This window comes from Curcuma longa, chromosome 11 (assembly GCF_044706935.1).
Source record: "Curcuma longa cultivar G26 ecotype Majalengka, Jawa Barat chromosome 11, ITB_CL_G26_1.1, whole genome shotgun sequence".
In the NCBI taxonomy this organism is placed as follows: domain Eukaryota; kingdom Viridiplantae; phylum Streptophyta; class Magnoliopsida; order Zingiberales; family Zingiberaceae; genus Curcuma; species Curcuma longa.
Window position 1 is genome coordinate 13337880 of NC_133871.1, and position 12852 is coordinate 13350731.

Sequence of the window (12852 nt, forward strand, 5' to 3'; positions counted from 1 at the left end):
AAATGCACTGCTACTAACTTATCAGCCAAACTCTGTCTCTATCATCTTGTTCCCAGAGTCAAGAGTTAGAAAATGACTCGAGTAAATTATTCTTGAAATATCATCGAGCCATGAACTGTCCATCTCACGCTTGCCATGCAGTTCAGCAGCTTTCCTTGAATCTTTTCTTGCTTCCTCACCGTGCCAAAAGAAGGCCAGAGGTTGACAAGAAACCGAACTAAAAATTGTATTTGTTCATCTAAGAATTTGCAGAGATTGCTGAAACGAGGACTTGGAGAAGAACATAATTAATCCACTTTTCTACGACTTTAAAGGAGAAGAGTACAGGAACAGAACACAGCAGCCTTACAAGCTAATGCACTAGGAGTTCCTATAACTGTGTGGAGAGAATGATTTAGCAGAGATTAGAGAGATTGATTAATCTACAAGGGTAGATTGTGGCCTTAATAGTAGCAATCATTGATAGATTTGGCATTTAGTAAATTAAACACCGTAAAAGTTCGCCCACTCCATCATGAACTTGTTGAAGTCATGCTCCTGCTGGTGCGCGTACACGAAGTCACCTTCTCCTCCTTCCAAGCCGAGCTCTCCGACGACCGAGAAGGATGAGCTCGGGCTGCTGCCGCCGCCTGCGGCGGTGGCGTTGCTGAGGCCGGAAGCTCCTCCGTTGATCCCCAACGACAGCCTCCTTTTCTCCTCCTTCGCCTCAAAAAGCTGCTCCCTCAAATTTAACACCTGCACCAATTGATGCTTACGTTAACTTGGTCGAAGACGAAAACTCTAAATTAAACTTCTCTTAGAATTCAGTACTTGTGATTCAAGGAGGCATTTTTGGTGGACGACGGCGTCGTGGGCGGACTTGAGCTCGGCGTAGGCCTCCTCCACCTGCTTGTTCTTGTGACGCGCACGGCGGTTCTGGAACCAGACGGCGACCTGCTTGGGGTCGAGGCCGAGCTCGGCGGCGAGGTGCACCTTCCGCCCCGATTCCAGCTTCCTTTCCTTCTGGAAGCTCATCTCTAGAAACTTCACCTGCGCATCGCTCAGCCGCCTCTTCTTCGCCTCATCATTCTCCGACGATCTCTTCCTCCGCCGCCGCCTCCTGCTCCTGCTCTCCTCCACCGTCGACGCTGAACGAGAACAATACACAAACTTATACTCAATCATCTCTCTGTCTCTCTCTCTCTCTCTTATCTTTCCAATGCAAGTAGAGAACATCCTAAGTAATTAGTAATTAACTACCTGCAGGCGTTTGAGAGCAGAGTTCAGAATCCAACAACGACGGGATCAACCGCCTCTGTTCTTCCATTAACTAACAAAAATGCTTCGCCAAGTAAATAGAAAGCAAGAAATATACTATATAATCTTGTTTATATTCGAAACATCATCTACCCTAACTCCACCTCGATCGAATAATTAACAGACGAAGAAGGAAAGGAAGTAGGAAAGGGAGGAGGTAGCAGCACTATACCAGCACGCCATGGTTAAGGTCTCGAGGCATATTTATAAATGGCTGATGGATAAAGCTTCTCTTCAAAATTATTATTTTCCGCCACACTTTTTTCAAGCCTAGCTACTTCTCATCCTCTACAAAATCAACATCGACGATAATGACATTTCAATTATCCTTAAAAACTTTTTTATTATACTTTTAACATTTAGTTAATATATTATGTCCGTAGTTGCCTGTCTCGTCGATCGTCCACTTTTAACACAGTGAAATGACGCCGAACGGAAACGAAAAGGCAGAAGCTATTACGGCGGTTGAAATTTGGAGGCCGTCGTTCCTGCTCACGAGTCGTTTGACTCGATCACTCGAACAGTCGAACGCGTACTTTGGATAGGGAGGGGAGGGAGCAAGAGCCATGGCGGAGCCTATGAGGCAGGCAGGCAGGCACATGGTGCGCACCTACGCAAGGGAGGGTCTCCCTGGCGCTAACACGCGTCGCTGACAGCGGCGTCGCACCGAGGGAGGGCACCCTCCTCTAACCTGCTGCCGTCATGGCCTTTGGCACTAAGGAACAGGTGTCAGCTTCTCATGTGCCTTTGAACGCTCGCTACGGCCCCAAGTGTTAGGCTCGCTGTTTCAGTTGCACGCACAGACGGAGCTTGCTTTTGTTGCTTTACTGCTCCTGCTGATTACTGAATCACTCCTCGATCTCGTACGGGCTCAGTTACTTGTTGTCGTCGAACTCTGCGCGGACGAATGAGGTGGAACATGGCTGCATCCATTGAATGGGAAGAGAATGGCAAGTTTGGCGGTGCCAAACGCCATGGTCTGAAGCTGCCTTTCCTGATATCTCGAGCGGTCCTTATCCATCGGACCAGCGTCCTTATACCTCTACTCTACCGTCCAATGAAGTATTTCATTTCCGATCCCAATCTTTTAACAGTCTTTCATTCAAATCTAAAGCATATATATACTTTGAAACCTTTAACCCTTTTCTATCCTTAACATTAAAGGCGAAGGAATTTGAGGTGTTTTTGGTGTGGCAACCAGCTCATATTCTGGTTTATGTGCGTGCCAACCAGTGCATCAGCTTTTGTGCAGCAGTAACATCGCCATCTTCTTTCTCCCACACTGATCGAGTCAGGCGGCCACATTGTGGGAGTAACTCATGAGGTCTCCACGAACACACTCATGGCAGATGCATTGCATCTGGAAACAGAACAGAATGGAGCAGATTGAATGAACTCTCTAAAATTGGGTGCCTCCGCTGGGGGCTTTTGCTTCGCCGCTGCCTGCTTTGCGTGACGAGGGAGAGGAAAGACCGAAAGGGAGCAGCTTTCGGGTGCCTGTCTGTCTCCCCCTCCGATCCAGGGAATACACGCGGCGAGCCTGCCACGTGTCGCACGCCAATTAATTACTTGTCAGAACTTTATCGAAAAAGAAATCTAATTTTATATTTTTATTTTTATTTTTATTTAGACAAAAATTAAAAGGGCTTAATTCTCTCACATGCCTAATCCTCTTCGATACCCAAGTGATTAAGCCATTAAACAAATAATTAACAGTTACAGACAAAACTCTTGTCAAAGCGTTCCTACATTAATTAGTTTGGTTTAATTAAGGCGTGGCGTGTTGTCAAACTTTAGACGTCTACGTCGCGACTGTTAACGTAAAGTCATTAAGCGTGCGGATTATTTTAAGCGAAAGTAATCTCATGATTGATGGAGAATTCCTCGCGATTAGTGAAGTTTGTTTCCCATTGTCAACGGAGTAGCTAGATATGATTGGAGCGAAAATAACTTCACCGAACTCGTTAATATCAAATTAAGGGCCGATGACACGAATGGATGCGATTAAGAACAGTACGTGGCCAATTCTCTCTTCCATGACGTCTCCTAGTCTAAAGAATAGATTCATGTCCAAGATTAATACGTAGTAGTTAGAAAGAGAGAGAGCACGGGACTTGTTTCGGTGTGTGGCTCTTTCAATACTTAAATGAGACTTCATAAGGAAAAATAAATATTATAGAATGAGAGAGATATTAAACAGATAATTAAGATTATCAATAATAATTTTCAACTAAACGTCCCAAATACTTAGCATATCTAGGGCCCAATTGCAGAGACTCACATCCTTCTTCTCTTTTAGGGCTCGATTTGGCGAGACCCATCCTTGGCCCGGCCCATATATCTTGATATTTTGGGCTATTATTTCAACTACTAGAGAGTATTTAGGAAGCATCAGTGTGTTATTGACTCGAAGCATATTGTTTTAAATTAATGGGTTTCTCCTTGATATAATAGAGCATTAAATATTAATGGTGCAATCAGTCAAGTGAACGAATAATCCTTTTGGACTTGTTGTATAAACTATCTGCTAATCCTTTTGGAATTGGTTGACCTGACCAGAGCTCGACAGAGTCAATTTTGATTTGACCTTGAGTCATCAAGAGAGTTGACGTGGAATTATTATTGACCGGAGTCTTGAACTTTGTTCCGGCTGGATGCTGTGGACGGCTAAGCCACCAGTCAATAATATGTCACCTCAATTTTCACTGATTCCACCAACGAGAAGATCAGAAGAATCTGAGGAAAAGGAGAACTGAACGAACGGATTAGCAGGGTGTCAAAGATTCCTGGCAGGTCACTCTGACGCTCAAGTCAGCAACGAGAAGTCGTGAAATGAAGAAGGAATGGTGCTTAGAATGTATAGGATTTTAGAGAGAGTTTTCGTACCTGTAGAAGAGTTTTTATACTCACTGAAAAAGATATTTTTGTAGATGTAAAATGTGTCGATATTTGAAGAAATAGGTTTTGCACATAGCTGACAAGCGGATAGACAGAGCAGCATCTAGGGGGCAAGGTTTGTGAACTTAGTAACCGCCCTATAATCTAGTCATGTAGATTATTCTTGTCTTCTAGTCAAGAATGGAAATCGAGAAGGATCTAGGGGACCAGGCTTGGTGACTCAGTAACTACTCTTATCTTGTGGCAGAGTCTGCACGCTTGGTCTGATAATCTTATCATGTTGCAGAGTCTGCACGCTTAGTTGTCTGACTGCTATGTTGTCCTTTGGTGGGGAGGTATTAGAGAGATGTCGCGCCGGAGTGGAGCATAGTGAACGAGCTCGCTGAGGTGGAGCTGATCGAGATCGGGAACAGAATTGAGCGGCCGAGCTGATTAAGGCCGAGAGCAAGACTGGGCAGCCGAACTGGCCAAGTCCAAGAGCAGGACTAGGCGGTCGAGTTGGCTGAGCCCGAGAGCAAGACCGGGTGCCTGAGCTGGCCAAGTCCGAGAGCAAGATTGGGCGCCCGAGCTGGTCAAGTCCGAGAGCTTTATAAGGCTGGATTGAATGCAACTGCCGTTGGACCAATTAAGGATCTGACTTTTGATCTATTGACTTATTAGGTCAGATTGATTATTGATTTTCATTTTATCATATCAGACCGATAAAGAACCACCTTATCAAACTTGTTTTAAGTTTATAAGATATTTATTTATCTCTCTTATTATTCATGGAATACCTGCCGACATCCCCAAATTAAATTTATGAAACAATTTATTCATGGATGATTTAATCTAATTTATTTTACGCGGATCGATCTTGTTTCTATTAGCATCACACGCGTAATCCAGGTGGGTTGGTGAATTAGCATCCCTCGACATCTTCACCTACTAGTCAATTTTAATTCTCATTCTTTCATTCATTCACATGTCTTTCGCTTGACTTCCTCCTCCACCAAATGACAACTTTCGATCCATTCATCGTCCAGTCATTCTATATTGTCACATCCTCATGTGTTCTTCTTTTATTTATCAAATAAATTTAAAATACAATCTATACATATTAAAAAATTATTCTATAAGATATTCATCATCCTGAAATTTAAATTAAATATCGACCCTAATTATTACTTTTTAAAAATATTTTAATCTTCATTAAATGTCGGCATAGTCGGAGGGATGCAACCGACCTCATGAATTTTTTTAATAATTAATATTATATATAATATATATTAAAAAAATAATACTAATTAAATTGTGTAATTCATATTAATTTCTTTCTAAAATAGTATCAAACTTTCCATGTCATTTTAATTGATCGATTCATGATCGTTCATCGTTGAAAAATTAAAATTGACTACATACTTAGAAAGTCCTTGACTTAAAAATATCCATTGATATCATTTTTGTGAGAAAATATGAAACAAGCCCATCAACTCTCTTCTTTTGTTGGAGTTGCACGATGCATTTTTTGTCACCACGGTAGATTAATCTTATAGTAGGAAATCGTGGTTCAATGAAGTTTATATTCATTTTGATATTTAAAGTATTATTTTGAACATTGTGGTGCTTATGTGTGGAAGTTAAACTCGCTTACTTTCGATTGTTTGTTTATTTTTTAGACTTTTAAAGTCGAAAATTTTAAACTTTTATTAATTAATTAAGTTATATTATATTTTTAAATACATATTAAAAACATAGTTTTAGAGATCGATAAAAAAATTAATTATTTTTTAGACTTTTAAAGTCGAAAATTTTAAACTTTTATTAATTAATTAAGTTATATTATATTTTTAAATACATATTAAAAACATAGTTTAGAGATCGATAAAAAATTTAAATTCATTTTCAACTCTCTAAATTTGAAATTTAAACTTTTAGATCGTACAAATAACCAACACAAATGTTTAGAATTTTTAAAAAGTTTGACTTATATATATATTTTAAAGTGTTTTGAAGTTTTTATAGTTGGATAATTTAATTTTGGAAATGTTAATACATTATAATTATCAATTTTAATTTTTAAAAATTATGGTATGTATTTATAAAATAAAATGTAAAATGTAGGATTTTTAAAAAGTTTAATTTGAATTCGTCCTGATTGAAAATCCCGAGTACGGTTCAATGTTATGTCACTTTTGCAAGTGTAATATTGTTATTTATCGTATGGAGATGAATAGTGTTATGAGAAATAGCCAACAAATTAACAGTGTTTAGAAATGATGAATCAACACTCAACTCACTGAGTGGCGAGTAGCTTAGCTTTTCAAAGTTGGCTGCTGCTAGTGCTGTGCTAGTGCAGGTATCAAGTAAACGTCAAGCGACACATAAATCTTGTGCGAATCTTGACTCATATCAATACCCTCCGACAATTTTTTTTTCTCTTTTATTTTAATCAAATAAGAACGACTATGGTTGTTGATCGATCACGAATTATTAAGGAGATATTATATATAATTTGAAATATTTTCTCAACATACTACGTGATAAAATTTCATGACTCATATCAGTTCATGATTTTAAACGTGATCAATTAAAGAAGTTATTAATGCAATGTGAATTTGAAACCATTAAAATATTTTTTTACTTTTATTTTAATAAAGTTCACAATGCTTAATAGCTCATTTATCTTTCTGTAATGATTTGCAAAATAAATTAAATAAATTAATAAACTTATATTGATTCATAAATAAATGTACTTCACTTATATATATTTTATAGATATAATAAGTATCTTTGTAAATTTCATACTAATTACTTTCTTTATCAGATCATTATTTGCGTTAAATTTTAGATATAAAAACACCTTTTTTTAAACTTGATAAAATAATTACATTCTATAAAATTTCTAATAAATCAATTTAATAAGATAAATAAATAAACTCCATACGTACAGCTACCTCATATTCTGTATATATGGAATCAGGTAGATAAAATTCCAGAATATCTAAATTAAATCAGGTAGATAAATTTTAAAATTATCAAATCATCTAGCCATTTCTCTTTTACCCCTAATCTCTTACACCTTACCGTTACAAATCAATTGACATATTTAATAATCTATTGCTACAGCGTACTTAGAAAACTATCAATCGGTTTAGTGGGGAAGTAGTTGATAAATTTAGAAAATTCTCAATCATTTTAAATTAAATTTGTCTAAATCTTTATAATATACTATGTTCTCAAATATATATGATATACTATATTAAAAGTAATAATTATAATTTTTTAAACTGATCTTGCATGAAAAATTATATCAATTGTTCATTATTCATTATAAGTGTTATAGCGATGATACTTACTAATATTTGATGTTTCTCTTCTATAATAAAAAATATTAATTTTACAATTTTTAAAATAATATAGGTTTATTAGTCGATTTCGTTCAAGAATAATTGATGGAAAGAAAACTCTAAATCACTCGAAAAGTTTAAACTAAGATCGATGTACATGTCTAAGTCCTCCTAATACATTTATATTTTCAAACATCGATGTGATATATTACATTGAGAATAATAATTTTTTTTAAACTCATTTTTGATCGAATTATTATTACCAATCGATCGATGAAACATATATTAATGATCACATAACCATTTTAAATCGATTAACATATTTATTAATCGATTGCTATAGTGTAATAATCGATTGATAATGATAAGTTAATAGGAAATGAGTTAAAAAATTACTACTTCATATAGTGTATTACATTGATATTTGAGAGTATAGATGTATTAAGAAGACTTGATAATACAACTATCGTGATTTGGAATGATTTAAAATTCTTTGGATTTACCCATTATTTTTGGACGAAATTGATTATCATAGAAATAGAATTTCAAAAATCATCTATGATGTCAAATAATAAGTATCATTATCATAGTATTTATAATGAATAATGAATATTTGATATAATTATTTATGTGGAGAATTAATTAAAAATTTATTACTCTTATATAAAAGATAGAATTTCTACCCAACTATTCTACATGATTGACTACGATCAGGAGGTTTCACGATCATATGTGATAAAAGAGGATATTGCCTAAAAATTTTATTACTTTCAATATAATATCACATTGATATTTGGTCCTACCTAACTACAACAGTTTTAATTTGGAATGATATAGGTTTCGCAATGCTATATCAATTACTTTCTAACCAGTGGTCGATTGGGTCCACTTAACACGTGGTTGAGTGGTGGTCGACCAGTGGTCGATCACCATATGGTGGTCGACCAGTGGTCGACCACCACTCACAATCTGCACCCTTGGTGGTCGACCACGTGGTGGTCGACCACGTGGTCGATCACCATATGGTGGTCGACCACGTGGTCGATCACCATATGGTGGTCGACCAGTGGTCGACCACCACTCACAAATATGCAATCTCTACGAACACGTTAACATTAAAAAAAAATAAAAAAAAAGCACGGCCCCACCTATTAACGCGTTCAGAACTCTGAACGCGTTCAATACCTCACTCCTCTCTCACTCCTCCCTCACTCTTCCACGTCCTTCCTTCGCTCCTCCACGTCTGCTATTAACGCCCGATTAACAGCGCGTTGCGGATGCTCTTAGGATTTTTAGGTCTATCAATTTCTCTAGATATATTGTGGAAGAGAGATGCTTAAAAGGTGTTTTTTCAAATTATGAATTCTTTTTTATATATTTATGGATTAAATTGGACACGTGTCCAGCCACCCAAACCAAAATCCCCAATCGTCGTCGCCCTTGCCCATCCCCATACCGGGCACCACTTCAAGCACCAATTTCTGTCGTTCTATTTAATGGTCTCATCTCTCTTCGTGGCAACTTCTTCCTCTGAGAAACCTCCATCGTTCCACCGCCCGATTAGCGCCGCCGACAGATCCAATGGAAGTGATGGTGGTGGAGAGCCCGCCGGAGTTTCTTCCCCACATCGCTCGGAGCTACAGCGACTGCAATCGCCACCGCTCCGGCGATTCCCCCCTCGTCCGCTCTCAAACAAGCTGCTCCTCCTCCCTCCACCGCCTCGTCGTCCACTCCACCGCCGAATGCTCCGACGACGCCATTTGCAGGCTCATCGCCGACCTTGACTCGCCCTCCCTCGAATCCAAGCGCCTTGCCGCAACGGAGCTCCGCTTCCTCACCAAGCACAGCCCCGAGAACCGCATCCGGATCGCCCGCGCCGGCGCCGTCGCTCCCCTCGTCGCCCTCCTCTCCCACCCCGATCCTCAGATCCAGGAGCAAGGCGTCACCGCTGTTTTGAACCTCTCCCTCTGCGATGAGAACAAATCCGCCATCGCCGGTGCCGGCGCCATTCGCCACCTCGTCTTCGCCCTCCGTTTCGGCACCCCCGCAGCCCGCGAGAACTCTGCTTGCGCCCTCCTCCGCCTCGCCCAGCACGACGACCTCCGCACCGCCATCGGCCTCTCGGGTGCCATCCCAGCCCTCGTCTCCCTCCTCGAGACCGGCGGACCGCGCGGGAAGAAGGACGCCGCCACCGCCCTCTTCACCCTCCTGGCGGAGAAGGAGAACAGGGCCCGGGCAGTGGAGGCCGGGGCGGTGCGCCCCCTGCTTGATCTGATGGCAGATCCGGAGTCTGGGATGGTGGACAAGGCCGCATACGTGCTCCACCTGTTGTTGTCGTTGCAGGAGGGGCGTAGGGCAGCGGTGGCGGAGGGCGGCGTACCAGTGCTGGTGGAGATGGTGGAGGTCGGGACCCGCCGGCAGAAGGAAGTGTCGATGCTATCGCTGCTCGAAATCTGCAAGGAGGGCGCCGCGTACCGAAGAATGGTAGTCCGCGAGGGCGGCATTCCGCCGGTCGTAGCTCTGATTCAGTCCTCCTCGGTGAAGACGAAGGAGAAGGTAACCTCACCTCCCATCTCAACCGGTGCTCCGACTCGAACGGATAAATTATTTCCTTTAACGGACAATTAGTGAAAAAATTAAAATCATTTTTTTTTTCAAATATTTTTACAGGCGGAGGCGTTGATAGCGCTTTTACGGCAACCGACCGCACTACTCTCATAGTTCAAGAGGACCGACACGTGTCGGCAGATGGTGGGTAAATAATTACTTTCGGCCGCTGCGTCCACTGTCAACAGGAGGTGATGAGGGTAGGCGGCTTTTTGTTATTTTTCTCCATTTTAGCGAAAATGGTCAGGTTTTTATTATATCGTGCTCAGAAACGTGATTTTTTTTTTCAAAAAGCAAGAAATAGTTGTGTTTTGTTAATATTTAGTAGGTTGTGCTGTTATTGTGAATGTCCTGTTGTATTGTACACACTTGTTCTATGTTAATGTTTGATAGGAGCTATGAAATGTAAAGTGAACTATGAGAACAAATGATTTTATTTGGTTTCACCCAATCCATCCCGAAATTTGGCCTCAGATATATTAGTGAAGCATCATTCTCTTAGATACAAATTAATTAACAAGGATTTTATTTTGAATCCTTCGGTAGTCTCAACGCTCAAGTGCCCATTTTTGTTTTTTTTAAAACACAATTAATTCCTAATAAGACAAACAAAATCAGTAGAGGATATGCCTTTTGGCTTGGTTTATAATTATTTATGACACGTGGAGGCAGGAACAATATGCGATATACAAACAGTTTCCTGAGCCTGGAAAGACAATATTCATGCCGACAACCAAATCAATGGACCAAGAAAAAATAAATTAAAAAAGAAAAGAAAAGAAAAATCAATGTAACTTTAGTTGTTGAGATATATGCTCCTCGCTTGTTAATTTCCTCCTACAATGTAATTAGGTGCCACATCTAAATCTAATCCAACTCTCTAGAGATAATTTTCTTGATTTGTACCTATTGTAAGAATATTAATTATCATTATTATGCCAATCTATAAGAATGGGAATGGGAATGTTGTGGCTTAGGTGGGTGTTGGGTGTGATGTCGTTGAACGTTTAATATGGATGCCAACAACTAAACGTCTCCTAAAGTTGAGTTAAGACGTTTGTTTGTTGAGGGTGATTTGATAAATCTATTTGTTTAATATATTATAGGAGTATGTTTCAATTTAAGATGAAGGAATTCAGTTAAGATTAATCAGGATCCTTTCAGATCAAGATCTATTTCACTCAGATTCAACAGACCTCCACAAGTATGGTTTAAATTTTAAATGAAATGAATATTTTAAAAATCGATTGGAATGTGTATAAATTGTACTTTAAATTTATTTAATAGATAAATTAAAAGAAAAAATATACTTTTAAAATTAGTCAAGTGAAACTTAGACTCTTTTGTTCGACCCTGATCCCTCGAGTTGCCTCTAAGCAAAGCATTATCTTCCAAACCTGAAGTAATCACATTTTAGAGTCTTTGCCATTACCTACCTATCAATATCTATTGAACCAAGTAGATGAAACTTTACATAACAGAGGTTAGAACTTTATGGGGGAGTTACCCTCTTGATTATGAGATTTCTGTCCGATTAAATGTCGTAGATAGTTAAGTCACCAGTTAACAAATAGTTCGACGTAAGTAATCTTCTGGATGAGTTAGGATAGCATCTCCTAAAATACATTTCAGATGGGATAGAGCCTTTATAGCTACTTGCGATGAAACATGGGACAATGACTAGATCCGACAATCGTTTGGGCTAAACCTATAATATGGACATCTCCACGTATGTGAGCTCTTATAGTACCTGCAAAAGAGGACCAGATATGACAATCATTTCCTTTTGACCTTAAGGGATCGAGGGGACTGAGTCCGACCACCTCGTATTCCCTTTAGCCTTATGTGTAGGAAAGAGGGTTATCCGCGGGGATCAAGTCTGACAACTTTGCAACCGCTTGTACATCCTCGAACTGCTGCATGCTCATGAGAATATTCACGTTCTCCTTCAGCAGGCTATATGAGATAGCGATTCATCAGAAGTGTGAGGATATAACTAGTGGATGAGGCGGAGTGAGATGGGTGGTCAAGACGAGACAACTGGGATGACTGAGACGAGATGACTGGGATGGCCAAGACGAAGCTGACCAAGTTGAGATGACTAGAATGGCCTAAACGAGACGACGAGGTTGCCTGAGATGAGACGACTGGGATGACCGAGACGAGACTGATCGAGACGAGACGACTTAAATGGTCGAGACGAGGTTGATCGAGACGGCTTCGGGGACCCAAAACAAACCTAGAGCCAAACCCATGTTGCGTCCAAAGTATACTATGAGTCCAAGGTAATAGATGTCCCACTCGGGCGGACTTGGATCCACGTTGATCCGTCTTGCCACATCGTCCGGGATCCTGAATCCTATGACACTTGACTTTACTTTTGGAGGAGAGCCATGTCCTGTCACGACACCCGCATCAATTTCGTTGTCTGAAAGTAGAAGACAAGATTTAGTATACTATCAAAATCAAAACTAGTCCTTGTTTGACTGAAATAAATACAAGGAAGAAGCATAGAGAGAGAGAGAGAGGAGAGTTCACTGAAAGTTCGTGACCTCCTCCTTGCAGTGAAGAACTTCACGGGCATCTTGTGAAGTCGATCCTCGATCCACCTCTTCCATGTCTGAATGCTACTTGACAGCGTTGACTTTAATAAATAGATTGATATAATCTTACACATCCGGAAAGTCAACGTAGTTGATAAAAAAGGAAAAAAACAGTGCAT

At 39.8% G+C, this 12852-nt stretch overlaps 1 protein-coding gene and 1 pseudogene across 1 annotated transcript; one reads left to right on the forward strand and one right to left on the reverse strand.

Moving 5' to 3' along the window:
* Positions 1 to 281: 281 nt before the first annotated feature.
* On the reverse strand, positions 282 to 1479 carry LOC141840267 (homeobox-leucine zipper protein HOX14-like; annotated as a pseudogene).
* Positions 1480 to 8991: 7512 nt separating this feature from the next.
* On the forward strand, positions 8992 to 10576 carry LOC141837881 (uncharacterized). Its single transcript, XM_074725249.1, has 2 exons — positions 8992 to 10079; positions 10194 to 10576. Exons 1-2 carry the CDS (start codon positions 9105 to 9107, stop codon positions 10242 to 10244), a joined length of 1026 nt encoding a protein of 341 aa, XP_074581350.1. The 5' UTR covers positions 8992 to 9104; the 3' UTR covers positions 10245 to 10576.
* Positions 10577 to 12852: the final 2276 nt, after the last annotated feature.